The sequence below is a fragment of the Lepisosteus platostomus genome, chromosome 6 (genome assembly GCF_059453375.1).
Source record: "Lepisosteus platostomus isolate fLepPlt1 chromosome 6, fLepPlt1.hap1, whole genome shotgun sequence".
Taxonomy (NCBI): domain Eukaryota; kingdom Metazoa; phylum Chordata; class Actinopteri; order Semionotiformes; family Lepisosteidae; genus Lepisosteus; species Lepisosteus platostomus.
Genome location: NC_142616.1, coordinates 44,276,920 through 44,295,440, shown reverse-complemented (window position 1 = coordinate 44,295,440; position 18,521 = coordinate 44,276,920). Strand labels below are relative to the sequence as shown.

Genomic DNA, 18,521 nt, shown 5'->3' with positions numbered 1-18,521 from the left:
ATGTATTTGGTAAGGTGGCTGTACGCCCAGAACATGAAAAGAACTAACTGTTGTCTAGTCTGCAACTTAGATATAATTAATTGGCAGGTGTTGCTGTCTTATCATTTGTTTAGAATGTGTCATAGTAACTCTTTGTGTTTTAAGGTATAAAGGACCATCTTCAGCTACTTATTTTTTTTAATTCTGGTGGTTGCAAGCCAGACTTCCATATGCATATGAATAAAGGGACTTCTACTTCACAGACACCTGAACTTTGTCATTTGTTTGACACTACAGGGATGGAAACAGATATATTGATCAAAGCACACCCAGCATCAACACGTTTTCTTATTTTAAAACAAGTGCCTACCCTTCTTTAATTTGACATAGCCCGAATGTACATAAAAGTATATTAACATTTTAGAAAAAAGGCAGTATTCATGCTGTTTGTCTTACTGCATAAAGATTTTCTGGGTGTCATTCTGCAGAATAACTCCACATTTCCTCAGGTCCAGGCTGTGCTGGTTGAAGAGCTTCCCGAAATTTGACAGCGTGAAGATCTCCTCTCCTGGATGCAGATCGGGAATGGCGTTGGGAATAATGGAAAACTTCTGGACAAATTCCCTATAGTCAAGAATAAAAGACACTTTCACACTCCGTTTGAGAGAGGGGGCACAATCATGAAATAAGACGGACCCCAAATGGCTAATATTGTTTCTCTGGCCATGCTGAAAAGCTGAAAGGTAGCTTGCAGTCATGCACATGAAAGACACACAATTCCTCCCATCAGGCCTCACACTCCTTCTGGCACTCTGAACTGATAAAGTACCCATCACAGCTAGTCCAAAGACAAACAGCTCTGAAAGGAGTGCTTGTACACTAGTCCTCCTCTCTGTGGCTGCAGTGGCAGACTGAGCTCATTTAATTCAAACAAATTATCAAATTATCTATCAAATAAATTCACTGGCAATGAATTTCAGGTATGAAAGCTTTAAGGTGGTTATTATATTATACCTTTACAGAACAGTGCTAAAAACTGGTGTAAGCAAAATGTGTCGGTTACCTGTGCTCTTGCAATATACTCTCCTCTTCGTCAGCACCACTCTCTACCTCCTCTGTCAGCTTCAGGATGTCCTCCTTGCAGGACAGTATTAACTTCATCTCAATGTCCTTCACCCTGGGAAAAATCAGACACGATCAGCCCGTTGAGGGAAGGAAGGTCAAAAATGCAACTGTGCATGACGCAAGAAAACAGAGAGCGGCAAAAGCCTGGAGAATCCTGGGTAATAGTCCTTCTTCCATAGCTTGACACGTGGTCTTGTGCTAATACCTTGTTAACTGCACTCATATCAGGGTTCCTAGCTCAAGTCACCAGAATGACCAAACGCCAGCAAGCGCTGAAACAGAAAGTCAGCTCACCTCTGGTCTTGCTCTTTTTCCTTCAGCAGGCGCTCCAGGCTGTTTTTGTAACTTAACGGTCGGGTGTTGGCCAGCAGGTCCTGAAGTCAAAAGAATAAATGTGAGTGAGGTAGGGAAGACGAGAGAGAGAACAAACACTGCTCTCCTCATTTCCTTGACCTTTCAATGCAATATACAAGAACTTAACTTTGGCCCTCTCCCTTTCGTATCCTTGGGACTGAACCCACTAGGACATAGTTAACACCAGGGATAAAATCTGATTAATCGGGTGCAGGCTGCTTCAAACTTTGTCCGATACCAGGAACAACAAAAGCCTAACTTCTCACCCATTTCCGAGAGGAATTATGAATTAATTATGAAATAGTGAAAGCTGGAAACTAGTGTGCAAAACTATTCGATTTTTCAGAAAGTTCAAATTTTCAGAAAATGTTTGTTTCAAAGTAATGTATGTAATTTGCTAAAACATTAGCCTTTGAAAATACAACAACATCCAAAAGTGATGTCAAAGGACTGATTCATCCACAACAGTGTAAAGGAGTTTTAATTTCCCAGCACACATCTAAGGAACCAAAAACAAACCAAAGGTTAAATGGGAGGGCAGCCTGACTGGTGGAAATACATGCTCCAGTGGATGGACCCCCATCCCCTCTCACGTCTGCATTAGCAGTCTGCTAAAAACAGAGGACTATAATGCAGTTCAGTGACACTGAAAATACATAAATATTATGGTACAGTCATGGTTGAGCACATTTTCCAAATTACAGCACCACGTTACTAGCGTAAACCTGCATATTGAACACAACGTCTAATTTACACTGTTGTAGGAAGTCCTCACTGAAAGGGCTGGTGAGTCATACAATTAAGTGATGGAGCAATCAGCAGTGCTGCCTCATAGCTCAGTGTTTTGGCTGCCGAGCCTTTTGCAAGCGTGTGAGAGAGTAAGATGGCAAGAATATAGAGCTCAAGAGAAGAAAGGACAGAGTAGGTGATAACAGGCAAACAGGTGACCGTGCAGACACTGAGGAAAATGTTTACCAAGAATGCCTAGACACACATTAAAGCAAGTTATAATCCCTTTCCCAACCCCTCCCAACTCTTCTGCCTTTGCAAGAACAGGCCCATCATCACCATTTCTGTGAAGAGATCTGTGCTTACCGGTGCAGAGGACACAGGCGTGCTTGGCTCGGAGTAGGAGCTCTTCTCTGGTGTGGCCGGGGGCCGGGTGCTCCTGGCCAGGAGCTCCTCCAGAGACAACAGGCCCTCATCCTCACTCTCGCTATCACTGCTGGGCAGGCAGGTGCTCACACTCATGTCCATGCTTTCCCACCACTCTTCCAAAGAAGCCCTATCCTCGGAGCCTCTCCCTTGGCCGCCCTGGTGCTCCGTGCTGGCAGAAAGGGGGCGTGGCGTCGTGGAAGGATCCTCAGTCTCTAAAGTACTACCATTGCTTTTTCCTGGAGAAGAACTGGAATTGCCACCAGGAGAGTCCTGCTCAGGATCTGGTGAATGGCAGTGCTGGGTCAGAGGTGGAGGGCTCTGTCCTGACTTTAGGGCAGAGGGAGAAAACAACAAACCCTTGTACAAAGTCTCGCCCAAAGACCCTTTTACTCTGTCGTTATTACCATGGCAGTGCTCGGGGCTGGAGAGAGACAGCCGGGAGCTGGTCCCCTGTGTGACAGCGCGGTCTCCAGTGTCTACATTTGAATGCCGCCTGGGGCCCTCCTCTCTGGAAGAAGGGCTCGATCCCCCTTTGCTCACTTTAGCCATCCGACGCAACAAAACAGTTTTCAATTCTTTATGGTCGATAGGTTTTGCTTTTCGTTTCAGGGCATCAGAAAGGGATCTATGGTTCTCCTTCATCTCCCTGTTAATCCCATGACTCTCTCTCGCACTGGGCAGGGAGCGGGCAGAAGAGTGCTCGTTCTCCCAGCTGGCACACTTCGCCACAGGGGCTGGCCTGCCAGCAGCTCTGTGGGAAGGCGTCACTGTCTTGGCAAAATCCGGCCTCAAGTTATTGGATTTGGTCACATCGCTGGCTCCTCTGCTAGATTCTGAGAGACAAGGCTTCTTTCCCTCCCTGCCGTCGGCATCCGAGACCAGGTCTCTCTTCCTCTTCCCATGAAATGTCTCCACTGAGGGCAGGGAGTGACGGTCAGGGGAGGGAGAACAGAACAGACGTTTCTTGATGTTCTTTGTTGGCAGCTTATTTACACACGGCAAAGTCTCTGCAGTCTTCGCAGACAGAGCTGAACTGCCATCTGAAGGTGAGTAAAAAAAGTAAAAAAAAAAAGTAATGTGACAACTAGTTCTTTAATCATTACCAAAAACAAATTCTACAACTGATCTGTATCTGAAAAAGAACATTTATTTAAGCCTCAATTTAAGATACCAATAAACAGCACTTATATGTTTAATGAATGCTTATACATACCGGAGAGCGCAAATAAAGATGTTCTAGTAAATTAAATCACCGGGTGCCAAACCTTGTGCAATTGTATATTCCTTTGTAACCTCATTTGTGAAATCAGCCTGCATCTTATCCTTTAACAAGCTTTCTCTGCTTTTGAAAGTCCAATGGCAATCAGAATAAATTACTTCATACACAGAAGTGACATACAATAAAATGTGACATCTTGGATATGAAATTTGAGGATCTTGAACAAGCTACCAAATCACCACAAAACACTATAGTGAAAGCCAGGGAATCAATGCAGAATACAACTGTTGTAAGAGAACCAAGCCTAGAGATATTTATAAAGACAATCTGACAGCAATATGTATTATTCTAGCACCAACAGCACAGAGGCTCTTTTATACTCACCTGGAGATTTGCTAGAAACAGAAGATAATCTCTTGTGTTCTAACGACCCATTTTCCTGGAGGGGGAAAATGAAGATTTCTATCATAATGTGTACCATACAACACACAAGACACCGAGGTCAAATAAGATCTAAAAGCAAAAAGTCCACCTACAAAGTACATCACAATTCAATCCTTAAGCCTATAAAACACTTCTTCCTTAAGCATCAACATGAATCACAAGCATCACACAACAAGAAGGGAAACACTTGATTGCCAACAACGTAAGGAGAAAAACACTACAGAACAATCTCTTCACTTGGAACCTGAACCTGCAGGTTTTAATCACTGGAAAAGTCTTCATCCACATTTGGCTAAAGGAAATGCATGAATTTGCTCCTTAGATTGCTTACAGAAGAGAAGAACTCATGCTGACTGACCCAGCGGTGAGGCGACCCAGGGCTGGCCGTTGACTGGTGATACCTCTTCAGCCTCCACCTCTCCTTCCTTTCTCTGTGGTACTCGTCCAAGACGGTGCTACTGGGGCTCCTTCGCTCGGGTCCCACCTGGCACAACAGTTTTGAAGGACTGATCAGAAGTCAAGGACACGAGAGGAGAGTGCCAGTGGGCCTCTATCTCAGACAGCCAATATTATCTGCCCGCAGCAACGAGGGAAACTTTCTTCCACAAATAAAAAGGTTATTTTAGTCCAAGAGGGAAACAAAACTTCTAACCAGAATCCCTGGTTTTTAAGAAGGCTTCTGACTCCAACCCAACAGAAAGTTGTCATCAATTACTAGGCCTGTCATTGAAGACTAGCAGGCAGGCTGATGTTCTGGGTATTAGAACACCACATACAGATGCAGCCATCTAAAATGAGCAAGGTGTCACCATGGTGACCTGGACAGCTGCGCGTTATGGCTTATTCAAGACTACACTACTCTCTAAAACTGCACAGTATAAAATATATATTAAACCATTAGTGCTTTGCTGCACTAATCATAATGTATGCATACTTTATTAGTAAAAAACTATTTCATGAAATCCAGTGATTACATTGTTGAGATCTGATGTTACAACATTACTTGCATTACAAAATGAGTTGTCACAATACTGTGCAACAACAATAGAATTATCATTTTTTAATTACAGTGTCCAGAAGTATTAGTAATTGTATTTAAACAAATATTTAGGAAATGGCTAATTTAGTATTTTTAATTATACAATTATACATAGTATCTTTAAAAATATTGTATTTAAAAGCAAGCAAACACGAAAAAAAGAGGCAAGAGGAAAAGGTCTGAGTTGTGATTTGAATTACTTTGTCAGGTACTATAAAAGTCTGCACCAAATTAAGATCACAATATTTAATTGTTAATATTGCAATTTGCTGTTGGTACAGTATTCACCACTCAAAATATTTTAATTAAAATTAATTTTAATGATCGTTTGCAAAACTAGTGTAAAGACTGTAATAGCATATAGATTAAGACAGTTTGCAAGAATGACACATACTGAAGTTGATGTACACTATTGAACAGTGGATATTCGCGTTTGTGACACATTGGGGAAACTTAATTTTCTTGTCCATGTACTTGGTTCACATGCAAATAAAAACTACATGCTATGATACTTTGTGTTTCGTTTTAAAATGACTCTTTAAAAATAAAAAAGGAATTGTATCATCTTCAAAAGGAATTTCTGAACCACAGCTAGAGAAAGAGAGAAAAAATAAAAATGAATCCCTGCGAGAAAACACTTGTGTGCCCTAGCAGTAAGGAGAAGCAATAAGAAATAGAACCCATTTTTCATACATAAAAAGTGTTCAACCATCTAAAAGAGTTTTCTATAGCTTTTAAACTCATGCATTTGTGCTGGGGACATATCAGATATTAAACTGAGAAGCAAATTTTTTTAAAATTCATCACATGTCTACAAAGCATTGCTTGGAATGAACTGGGTATAAAAAGCCAGCAGAATAGCAAGGGCTATCAGGAAGAGAAGGGTAGTTTCTAATTGATGGACAGTACAGCAGGGAGCATATCTGGGAACAACAGGCGGGAAATTTCACATCTGAAAAAACAGAAATTCATCGAGAAAGGTGTTTCTCACACAGGGAAAATGCCTTGGACTGTAAAAAGACAAAAACTTAGAAATCTGAATGTTAAAAAAGTTATTTTAAATTAATTTTAACAATGTAGCTTCAATACATTGGGAACAAGGCACTATTTTTAAAATGCATTTTTAAATCAAATTTACAGTACATGACACAGTCATTCAGATTGCCACTCAAAATGTTCATTTTAATCTGTCCTTTTTTATATTTACATGTTTATTTGCTTTTAAATACTTGTTTTGAAACCACTATGTATAATATATATTTTTATGGCAATATTACCAATTTCTGTTTTGATTTTGTTTTATAGTCACTCTGTGAAATCCATTCTTTACTGACAATTTCTGTGAAACCAGCCACATTAAAAAAAGTGAGTTTTGACACACAATGTAGATGTCTGCATCTGTATCTCAGAACACATATTTTAGATTTCGGACAATGCTGCACATAGTCAGAATTACATCTGCACCTAACATGCATATTTCTGACTACAAACAGGGAAGATACACTGCTGATTTCTAACATGCAGCATCTTTGCATTGTTGGAGACCAGGGGCTCAACACATTACCTGGATGATCATCTGCTCTCCATTCATGCCACCACAATGGCCATTCCTGTGGACAGACGGCTCTGCCTTCGGGGAGAAGGGGGTGATCTTGTCATTCTCTCCAACTTTGAACGACGAATATGAAGTAGGAAGATGGACCTTTTTCACAACCACGCTGGGGACTTTGGCATGTCTTCCTGTGGACCCACAGCTTGGCGGTGTATCATCCTGAAGTGTAGTTCTACTGAACTGCTCTGTGACCGGGCTTCTGGTGGGCACACTCTGCCTTGGGAGAGTGTCACTTGGTCTGGGTTTCATAGGGGGATCAGAGGGCCGGATGCCTGGTCTGGTGTAGATATTCGCTTTGGCATCACTGCTCGGGCGCCGGGGAGTACCAAGCGGGATGAGATCTTTCACTGTAGGGCCACAAAACACAGCCAAACAGTCAGAAACTAAGCACACTCTATTATCACCCGCAAACAATTACACAACAGTGAGAAAACAAAAAGGTTGGTAAGAGGGATCCATGAATTATGATCTGCTAAACCAAAACAAAAGGCCAAGAAGAACAAAAAGGGGAAAAAAACAAAATATCACAAAGTTGTTTCAGCATAGAAACAATATGCAAGCTTCTATAGAAAGGCAAAAGGAGCCAGAAGAATAATCTGAGATAAGAGCTGCAGCAGAGGGTACTGTGTGGTGTTAGTGTGATTTGAGGCAGCTGTACTGCTATAATGTGTATGTACTGTGTCTCACCCACGTTGGAGAGGTAGTTTCGGAGGCGACTGAGGTCAGTCATCGTTTTTATTTTTGGGGGAGTGCCACTGTCTTGGATGGTGAGGCAACCCTCTTGCTCCTGGTGGGTCATCTGTGTAAAGTGAGAGTGGGGGTTCTGGTCGGCACGTCATGCAAGAGATCTATCAGTTCCAGTCTGGCATGAATCACTCTAGGTTGCTCATTAGACTTTAACATGAAAGCATGTTGATTCCTACAGCTCACCGCTAGCTCTAAAACAAAAAAGGGAAGTGCTGTTAGAGAGAGAAATGAATAAACAGGACTGCACCTCTTCTATGTGCCTTAGTAAGCTCTTCAGACCTGTATGCTGAAGTTTACTTTTTGCCTTCTAACACCAGGGTGAAGACATTTTACCAACACTGTAACCATCAAGATCTTTCTGAGCAACAATTATAGCAATTTTGAGTCTAATTGACTCTAACAAGAGAACTCAAGGTATAAATGTATGAAAATATAGCTTACAGAGGGCTAGGTTGCTCAGAACATATTCAATAACACAGGAATGTCCAATCCTTGTGTTTTTTTCAATCTAAAAACACAAATATAGCAGAACTGCAGAGCTGCAAAAACCTGGAAATGAAGAAGGTCTGTAACTCTGAATTGTTTAAAACTACAAAATAGTAAATGGGATGTCCTTTCATAAATCCTTATGACTGAAAATTGATAAACTCATTCATACAGGCCAAAAAACTTCATAATTTTGGAATGCATACATTTACCATCTTATTTTAACTGTAGTATGTGGATGGAAATTCCTTACCTTGTCAAGTACTTATGCTCAACTTTCCATTCATTGTGTAAACTTTACTTACAATGAATATTCAGTTTTTAAAGATGCCTCCCGAGCTTGTCTGTTTAAGTGAAACCTGCCGTCATTCAGATATTTTGTTACTGTTCCATTATCCGTGAAAAAACAAAATCTACCCATTGCAATGTCTGCTGCAAACGGAAGATGAAAGAACAAAGAGTTTTACTATTGTAAAATGACCTGCTAAAAACAAAAGAGTGCTGTATTAAACTATAATAACACATTCACGCTTGCATAACAAGTTACTTCCTTAGGTTTATTCTCCTGTCACTGTCACTCCTCCCAGGCCTGAGACTGCGGTGTTTGTATCTCTGAGGTTCTGCAGTGCGGGGCCTCTGCACCACACAATGTCACACCTCCCCTGCGTGTTGCCACATCTGTGGAAGTCAAGTGTTTATAGTCTGCCTCTGACTTCCTTCTTAGTTTTTATACTGGGTTTCAAGGCTACTACATCCATTTTCAAGATGTCACGGGGCTACAGCTTGAAAGCACCCTCAAGGCTGCTGCCCAGCGGTCTGCACGTGGCTGCCAGTGAGCAGCTGAGGGCTGTGCCAGCTCCCTGCTCCAGCAGGATACTACCCTCAAACCGAGCTTGCAGGCTCCTCTGACCACACTGGACATAAAAATGATAGTCTTTCTTTTTGCCCGATATACTAGTACCCTCTGCTGGAAAGACAATATTACCATTTATTTTTATTTTGGGAATACAAATTATTTTCATCCACCTCTCCCCCTTCAGAATCCCCTCAGTCAGATCGGCTGTTACTGCAGCGACCCCCGAAGCACCAGAGCACAGTGGATGAGCACTGGGCACACGATCTTCTAAAATCTTATGTTCCACAGCAGAGCCGGCAGGAGCCTGGTACTCTGCTGGGTTTAATGTTGTGTGGCAAGGCAAAGAAGGCCTGGAAGGCTGAGCTCCAGGTATTTTAACATGCCTTATTATAAGTGTTTATTTATTTTAACTATTAAAATTATTTTAATACTTGTCTTTAACATTAACCATTTCATCGCATCAGATCTCCATAGCCTAGCTAGGCTGGCCCTGACGGGACTGGGATAGGAAACTTCCAAGGAAAACAGGCTGCACCTGTAATGGTGCTGGTGGACCAGTAGGTGTTGCTCTCCCATCTTGACATGAAACCTGACAGGAAACCAGTGCAAGGTTTCCAAGAAAGGAGTAATGTGATCACTTGCATTAGACCTGGTCAGGATTCTGGCTGCCGAATTCTGAACATACTGTAAAAGGTCTTTTATTTAACTGGTACTGTGTGCCCTTGGCTTGTCTCTGTATTTCATACCCCCATATACTGTTCTATTTCTTCCTTTGTTATTGTTGTTGTTCAGTAAAGTGCTTTGAAAAGCCACTTTTAAAGGTGCTATAATAAGAACAACAACAACAACAAGTAAAGGTTTATTCCATGCTGAAAAGAGAAGTAAGAAACAATGTTTCAGCTGTGGAACCTACTTCGGGTATTACCTGAAGAAGGCCCACCCCCGAAAAAGGCTCCACAGCCAAAACACTGTGTTTCTTTTCTTCTTTTTTCAGCATGGAATAACTTTTACTTGTTTGCAGTCTATGCATTATGACACAGCTATCTACTCGAACTATAATATCAGGATAAGAGTTTCCACACCTCTGTACGATGACAGAAAACACTGTGCTATTAGGGACTCCTCTAGGAACTTTTCAAAAGAGCAGGAGTGTTAAATGCCTGCCACACATCACCACTGCAGTGCTGGATAGAGTGCTTCCCCTGATATATGTAAAGAACTTTGGGATTATTTGGGATAAAAAGCACTATAGTGAAGTATGGAGTTATTATTACTACTATTATTTTAATTCACACTCTAACGAACAAAAACCAAAAACCAATACATACCTGAACTACTTTTGGGTCTGTAGAAATCTGTAATGGCTCGATTCCTGAAACACAAAGAAACACAAATAGATGTCTTACTGCATCCAAGTCTAAACAGCCTAAAATCTAGAGACTTGCAAAACCGAGGCTAACCTAATAACCTGTGAGCAGAAGCTAGGACATGCAGAGACCTGTAAGTTAACCTAGAACTTCCTGAATTAATAAAACGTCACATTTTAATTTTCTGAACCAGACATACTATATTTTCTTTCATTATCTCAAAGTGTCTCACACCATTGTCAGGAAATTATTTCTTCTGTACATTTCACAAAAGAGTCAGGACAGTAAGCAGCAGCACCCAGGGATGGGGAAGCTGGGCTCGGGCCAGAAAACAATAAATATTACTATGTTACACCACAGATGGCGTAATTCACGTGTTTTGGCTCTCTGACTAGTTCAACCTGCTCAAACGCATGCAGAGTTTCAAATGGAGTCAGAAATAGTCAAGGCATCAACAGTACGAATAAGTTTAAGTCAGTAATGTGAAAGATCAGTGCTGATGCGAATGCTTGCTCTTTCCAGTGCTGTAACAAAGTCCCACAGAACAATAGAAATGTTGTGTTAAGGACAAGGTGATCAGGAAACCTTCTGGCTCAAATGAAATAAAGGACATTCAATCAGCATGTGCTGCAGAGTGAATATGTGCTCACAATTAGATACCTGCACATCATTGACAGCACTGGAGTTCACTCTACAGTATGCAAATCAGCACACAAGCTCATTGTTACGGTTTAGTCTAAAAGGCTTCAGTACAGAAAGTAAACCACACCAAGTGAGGGCCAAAGCTAAGAAATTCCATAGCATTTGTACTGAAATATCACACTAAAGGCACTGCATTTATGTACAGTGCAAAGGTTTTAAAGAGAAAGATGGCCGTGTCAAGTGATTTTCTGTTGTGTTAAAGACATGGAATCTCTATACTTAAACACTCATGAATGCTAAAAATTGAAGTCATTTCAAAAATGAAAAGTGCAGCCCACTTGTTAACTTCAGCACCACCACCCTTCACTGAAAAAATGCAGTCAGTTTTCATGATGTTCACAATCTACTAGAGAAGTCTTTGGTCACCTCAAACAGGTGATTTGCAAATCACGAGGCAAATAATCCTTAAATAAAGGTGTTTTCAGAATGAGTGTTTCACTTATACATTAAAACCAGCCATTTGTCTCTTCAAAGTTGTTAGCGTTTTTAAAGCAGTACATTTGCACAAGCAAAATCCTTACTGCACCTTGTGAAACCCAGAACAGTTCAACCCCAGTAAACAAGTAAACAGAGCCAGTTTCCACTGTTCATACATCTACTCTGCAAGAGAAGGAACACTTTGAGAACATGTGAACTGGGGAACAAACAAAGTTAGAGAAAAACGCATACATGTATACAGATACTGCTTAAATGATCTAGAAACACAGTACATAGTTCTTTCTTCCTTTGCTGAAACATGTCATTGCTTCAAAAATGACAAATCTTATGAATGTCATAAAATAAAACTTCATATGGTCAGATAAATTCAAAAAAACAACTAAAATTCAAAAGAACACCTTAAAGAAAGGACTAACATTTGGAAAGTCCTTTGATATGCTGAACTCTGCAAAGTGAGTCTATAACCACATGCAACATGCAAGCTATGCAACTTAATTTTAAGAATCAGAGTTTGAGCTGAAAATAACTGTATATAGGTGTTTTTCCCCACATCAGCAGAATCAGAAGAAGCATTCATGGTGCAGGTCAAGCACTGTCTCTACCAACTTCCTTTTCTAGCTCTTGGGAAAAAAAAATTCTAAATGGAAACCCAGCCATCTCCACAGCGCAGATCACTGGTGCCCCTCATTCCCAGCCACCTCCCCAGCACGGAACACTGGTGCCCCTCATTCCCAGCCACCTCCGCAGAGCGGAACACTGGTGCCCCTCATTCCCACCCACCTCCACGGCGTGGACCACTGGTGCCCCTCATTCCCAGCCACCTCCGCAGAGCGGAACACTGGTGCCCCTCATTCCCAGCCACCTCCGCAGAGCGGAACACTGGTGCCCCTCATTCCCAGCCACCTCCACGGCGTGGATCACTGGTGCCCCTCATTCCCAGCCACCTCCACGGCGTGGATCACTGGTGCCCCTCATTCCCAGCCACCTCCCCAGCACGGAACACTGGTGCCCCTCATTCCCAGCCACCTCCGCAGAGCGGAACACTGGAGCCCCTCATTCCCAGCCACCTCCACGGCGTGGATCACTGGTGCCCCTCATTCCCAGCCACCTCCGCAGAGCGGAACACTGGTGCCCCTCATTCCCAGCCACCTCCGCAGAGCGGAACACTGGTGCCCCTCATTCCCAGCCATCTCCCCAGCACGGAACACTGGTGCCCCTCATTCCCAGCCACCTCCACGGCGTGGATCACTGGTGCCCCTCATTCCCAGCCACCATCGCAGAGCGGAACACTGGTGCCCTTCATTCCCAGCCATCTCCCCAGCACGGAACACTGGTGCCCCTCATTCCCAGCCATCCCCCCAGCACGAAACACTGGTGCCCCTCATTCCCAGCCATCTCCCCAGCACGGAACACTGGTGCCCCTCATTGCCAGTCACCTCCGCAACCAAGGTGAGAAACACTAGTGCACTTTATTCCCAGCCATCTCCGTGCCTGTGGTGTGGAACACAGGTTCCCCTCAATCCCAGCCATTTCTGTGACACTGTGTGTTGTTTCTGGCCATCGTTGAGGTGTGGAACACTGCTGCACATTTCTCCCTCCACAACAAGAGCTGGCATTATTGGCAAAAGATGAATCTCACAGAAGGTCAGGTATTGACAGAGGGGGAGGAGGCCTTTGACTCCTCCACTCAGACTGTTTGAAGTGGCAACAACAGACACAGTGGCTGGAACAGCGTAGAAATAGCCCTGGCCCAACTGAGTGCTGCCCGTTGAGAGTTCTGCATAAGCACCGCACCAAATTTTTTTTAAGGCAGTTAAACCAGCCGCGCTTTTGCATATTCTCCCTGTGGCTATGTGCTCCAGTTCCTTCCCACACTCCAAACACTGTGCTAAATGCTTTCGCTAAAATTGCCTGTGCGGTTGACTCCAGGCCCATCGTGCAGCCAGCATTTCCAGGACAGCCTTCTGGAACTCCTCCGCAGGAACAAGCAGCTTTCAGATAGCAGCAAGATGAAATTAACCAGTGTAGAAATGGCTTGTGGTTGCGATTCACATTGTTTTCATTGCCCTCATAATCACCACCTGCGCTGCAGTGCTTTCTTAAAAGCAATTTTTTACACATTTAAAAATTTGCTAATGGTACTATAAAAAAGGAACGCAAATACTGCAGATTCACTTTAATACCGTACTGCGTTTTCTCTCTGGCTTGGTAAGTCGCTGAAGATCTGGTGGTTTTTTACTATTTTCTGATTTTCATTCTGAGAACCGTCACTTGAGACCCAGACCTCAAAGAAGAAAACGTTTTGTTTTACCAGAATGTATATATACTGTTATGAATAATTACCTTGGAAAACATTTTTGATTTACTAGAATATCCATTATTTGTAATTAACATAGCTTTATGTAAATAATTAGTGTTATCTTGGACTTTCTTGACCAGAATTTACCAGAATGATTATTTAAATCTTGCATGCGACAAAAAGGTGAAGAATTTTGGGGAATTTCATGTGGGATCATTCACATCCTCTTTAAAATCCCTTTGGAGGTTTCATCTTGAAGGAGTGGCGAGGGTTCGGAACCGAAGAGGTGCTGTTGGCATAGCCTTGAGCAAGGCACTTCACTCAAGTAGCTCCTATGAATGTCCTACTGTCAATGAGCTCTCTCTAGGTTCTCACTGCAAATGAGTAAAATCATATAGAGATATGACTATTTATTGCCTTGGTCCAATGGAGAAGTCATGCTTTCCTGCGTGTCCAGTAACCATCATCCCAACACTGTAACACAGTGATATCTAGTGAAAAATTATTTCTTTCTCTATTTCAGCAAAATGCCAGCCTCAACATTTCAGTATCTCCTGCTGATAGGACGAGGGACCCGCAGACACAAAGAATGATTGTTTTAAGAATCCCAAATAATTATTTTGTGGAGAATAATAACTACCTGCTTGAAGAAAACACTGATATAGCTTAGTTGTGTAGACATCTTCAGATTAAAGCAGAAGTTTGCTTAACCAATAGAAATTAATTAAATTAATTAAGACTGAAGTTCTTTCCTTTTTGAGACTTAAGCTCTCTGTATTCCTTATCAAGTAAGTGTATAAAAGGTCAGCTGTAACTTTTATTGTTGGAACCATCTTCCTAATTGCAAGGAGGGTGCTTCTCTTTGGCTAAATATACAATAAACTCCTCTTCTGCTCAGCAAAAAGGTCTCCAGGGGATTTTTATTCTACACTAGTAAGAACTCATCCTCCACCACGAAATGCATAACTCAAGCAGATGTAGAGAGCCCAGCCAAGGTTATTCAGCATCCCTAAACCTCCCGAAAAACATTTAATATCAGAACCTTCCGCCAAAGTAATACAGCACATTTCTTATTCCTGAACAAATACTCTAGCTCATTACTTAAGATGAATAAAGCGGAGATTCTTGGGAGTCAGAAATAACTTAGAATTTCCCATTCTTTGTCAATTGTATGTCAAAAGGCTTCTGAACCAGCAAACATAGCGTTCTGTCACAACAGTCACTTCTGCACCCATATGGAGAGGAGGAACAGCAGACAAGACTCCCTCCAGCCCCTCTTTCATCCTCAGACTCAGTACACACTCCGATCCCGAAGTAGAGCAGGTTCGTCACTGACAGCAACCCTCACCTACTCCACCACCAGCCCGCAGGTGACCGGGAAGATGCAGCGATCGCTGGAGCCCCAGGACTTGGCCGGCCAATCCCAATCCAAACCCCAGCAGCGTTCTCCCAAACATGTGCTTCCACAAGGGGGATAACTGATCACAACAAGGCGACATAAGCCTGGCTTGCACCCTCACCACCTGGATCCCAGTACTTTACTCATTTGTATCTTTTTGTGCTGAGCACCTCAACAGGTTCGCTCTGTGGCTATGAGGCTGACAAAACGAATAACAAAACCAAAAAAGGCTGCTGGGTCAGTCCTCTAACGTGTTACCTGAATATTTCTTCACCTCGGTGCCAAGCACAAACCTGTGCACAAACCCCTCCCCATCCCAGCTACGGCCGGCTCTGCTGCTGAGCAATATTTTGAACTAGCTCCAAAGAGAAAACTCATTTTCAGAGAAATGAAACTCCAACCCCGCCAAAGACTCCTGCTTAAAGGCGGCTATTTCCCAATAGGACCAGTCAAAGTATAACGCCAAGGCCAGCTCCTCACATAACGTCATAACCAGGCTCTCTGCCAAACCCAGTGGGTACAAGTTGTACACTTGCTCAAGAATCACAAAGCTAATTTTCTATCAAAGCATTTCAGCGATTATTCTGCCATGTATCCAAATCAGCCATCTTCAGACCCTGTTTCCTCCCAGTGGCATCAAGTGAAGGCTAAAAGCTCAAGATGGGCAAATAACCATATCAGCCTAACCACAGCCAGCAAAGATCACATCTCCAGAAGGACACGACCAGCACCCCGATTTATATACACAGCTGATTTTACATCAGTAAAGGTCTACACAGACAGGCGTGGTATTTTCCTGTGTGCTTTTATATGGTGCTGAAGATGATGGAGGGTAGCCTGGCAGTGCAGTGGGTTGCATTGCTAGCTGACAGCGCTGGAGCCCTTGGCTCAGTTCCTGGGCTGCTATCTGTGTGGAGTTTGTATGTTCTCCCTGTGTTTGAGTGGGTTTCCTCCCACAGTCCAAAGACACAGGTCACAGGTAAATTAGCTTCTGGGAAAACTGGCCCTGGTGTGAGTGTATGCGTGTGCGTGCCCTGCGAAAGACGTGTGTGTACCCGCTGTTTGCTGGGATAGACTCCAGATTACCTGTGACCCCGGATTGGAAAAAGCAGCAAGAAAATGGATGGATGAAGGGGACAGACTGGGATTAAGCCACTATGTTGTCAAATTCTGTTCTCCTTATCTGCAGAAATATATCAGCCCATAAAATAGCTAGTCACCTGACTCATTTATAAGTGCAACCTACCCTCCAAGACATCTCTGATAAAATTTAACATCTCTAAGTTGGCAACAGAGACAGAGCTTAACAACAAAAACTTCACTCATTTTAAAACAGCAGCAGAAAACATGCTATCAGCAGTAAACAAGGTGACTTAAGACAAGACCACGACAACTAACAGGTAGCTCATCACACAACTCCCTTCCTCCAGCTTTCCTGGTTTTATATATCAAATAAAACACTGCATGTAATCGGGTAAGATCTTTAAAAAAATGATTAGACTTTTTAAAAGAAAGCTATATATCCAAAATAAAGTTTACTGTGGCACAGTGCTGTGACAGCACTACTGGCTCACAGATCTGGACTTTGGGTACTCTCTGTGTTAAGTTTCTACACATATACGCACGGATTTTCTCAACTTTTAAAAACATACTGTCCAGGTCTGTGTGTATCCTGAGAAGGTCTGGTGACCTGGCCAGGGTATTCTCTCCTGCTGGCACCCCGTGACTCAGAGATAGGTTTCGGTTTGGCGAGAGTTTGGAGCGCCGCCTGTACTGAACTGAACTGGAAGGACCGGAGCCCCCTGTCCCGCGCGACACGGGGGGCCCTGCCGGGACAATAAGCAGTAAGTGTGGAAAAACGACAAGCAGTCAGGATATGCGCAGTGGCACCTCATAGACAAAGCATCAAGTGATCAAGCGCGCACACACCACACCCCCCCCCCCCCACCGAGACAGTCACAAGCTAGGCTGGTCAGGATGATCAACTGTGAATGGGTTGTGCTCCGCAGCCAAAAACAACCCACTGTCGCCATTCGAAACGCAACGCAAAAGCAGCTTGCCCAGCTCGAATCACACGAGGAAAACAGCCACACACAAAAACAAACCACTGTCGTCATCCGAAACGCAACGCAAAAGCAGATTTCCCAGCTGAAATCACACGAGGATAACGGTGTCCATCCGGGCGGCACACTACTTTACTTCTGACTTCTCCTGGCGGGAGAACAGCCTCACACCGGCCAACCACCGCCAACCGGTGCTTCAACTTGCAGTGGGGTACATGTAGGACTACACCCTAAACACGGAACAGGAGCTTCTTCAGAAACAGCACCGCTGTCCAAGTCAGCAAAGGTCAGCTCACAAGTCATGGACGAGAAAAAAGAAGAAACGCTCGGTCTATTTAACTTGTTATGGCCAGCGTAAATGCTTTCCAACAACTACACAACAGACGCAGCTCAGTTGTGCCGCAAAGCTTCCGTTGCTACTCCACACATTTCAGTGCTGAAATGACTTACCCTCCAGTTTGCCCCAGCGGCTTTCTCTCTTTCATTGTGGGGGGAAAAAAGGAGTTAGAAAACTCCTGTACCCATTCCGAGTCTCGGTTCTTTCTCTCAAAAATGAATTAACCCCTCTCCCGCCCTCAATTCACTGCTCTCTGGACAGCCCCGCAGCCGCCATATTTTCGGTGCTGGTTTCGAGCCGATGACGTAAGAGATCTGGGCAAATGGAGAGCTGACAACCGCGCTCGCGTCGCGCGGGACTGGCGCAGCTTCTGCGCAAAACCCGCCCGAGTTCGCCCTGTGCGTGAGAGTCTTCGGAAGTGACGTCACTGGCTCTCCCAGCCTCGAGCGGTCAAAGTCTACGCAGACATGTAAAACTTCAGATGTGAGGACTTTGATGTTTTGTTTTGTAAGATGTACCACCGGAAATGTATTCATAATAAATCTGTTATTAATAATTGGTAGATACATATCATATGCACGAAACTTTTGATCCGGTGCTACCTCCCTCTTTTAATGTCCATAAGGAGGAAATTCAGTATTATCTAAACTCGATCATACATGAAAAATAAAAGAACAAAGATATCATGTTATTTAATGAGTTCGGATTTGTAATTATCTCGGGGAATCCTGTTGTTCCGAGGCTCTATTGGTCAAATTTCTTTCTGGGTACTGGAAAATCCTTATTCGTATTGATGGATACTCAATAGAGCTGAAGGGAAAACAGTCCGCGCAGATGACGCATCTCCTGGGGGGGCAGTGCGCTGGAACAGCAGCTCATGCCAAACAACGCAGGAGA

At 43.3% G+C, this 18,521-nt stretch overlaps 1 protein-coding gene across 7 annotated transcripts in view; it reads right to left on the bottom strand.

The window, feature by feature from the left end:
* Nucleotides 1-17,982, bottom strand: part of LOC148661775 (uncharacterized) — a 29,619-nt gene extending 11,637 nt beyond the window's left edge. Inside the window, exons 1-11 of one of the 7 annotated variants that reach the window (XM_088636014.1) lie at nucleotides 17,738-17,982; nucleotides 10,348-10,391; nucleotides 8,417-8,595; nucleotides 7,618-7,729; nucleotides 6,883-7,277; nucleotides 4,611-4,763; nucleotides 4,220-4,274; nucleotides 2,554-3,656; nucleotides 1,399-1,478; nucleotides 1,043-1,156; nucleotides 436-603 (exon numbers count right to left, since the gene is read on the bottom strand). In XM_088636014.1, coding sequence (XP_088492140.1) covers nucleotides 436-603; nucleotides 1,043-1,156; nucleotides 1,399-1,478; nucleotides 2,554-3,656; nucleotides 4,220-4,274; nucleotides 4,611-4,763; nucleotides 6,883-7,277; nucleotides 7,618-7,729 — 2,180 coding nt within the window. In that variant the 5' untranslated portion in view covers nucleotides 8,417-8,595; nucleotides 10,348-10,391; nucleotides 17,738-17,982. Of the gene's footprint in view, nucleotides 1-435; nucleotides 604-1,042; nucleotides 1,157-1,398; nucleotides 1,479-2,553; nucleotides 3,657-4,219; nucleotides 4,275-4,610; nucleotides 4,764-6,882; nucleotides 7,278-7,617; nucleotides 7,869-8,416; nucleotides 8,596-10,347; nucleotides 10,392-17,737 lie in introns of all 7 variants that reach the window. The other 6 variants (XM_088636013.1, XM_088636019.1, XM_088636015.1 and 3 more) reach the window with 6 other exon arrangements.
* Between the last annotated feature and the right edge of the window lie 539 nt (nucleotides 17,983-18,521).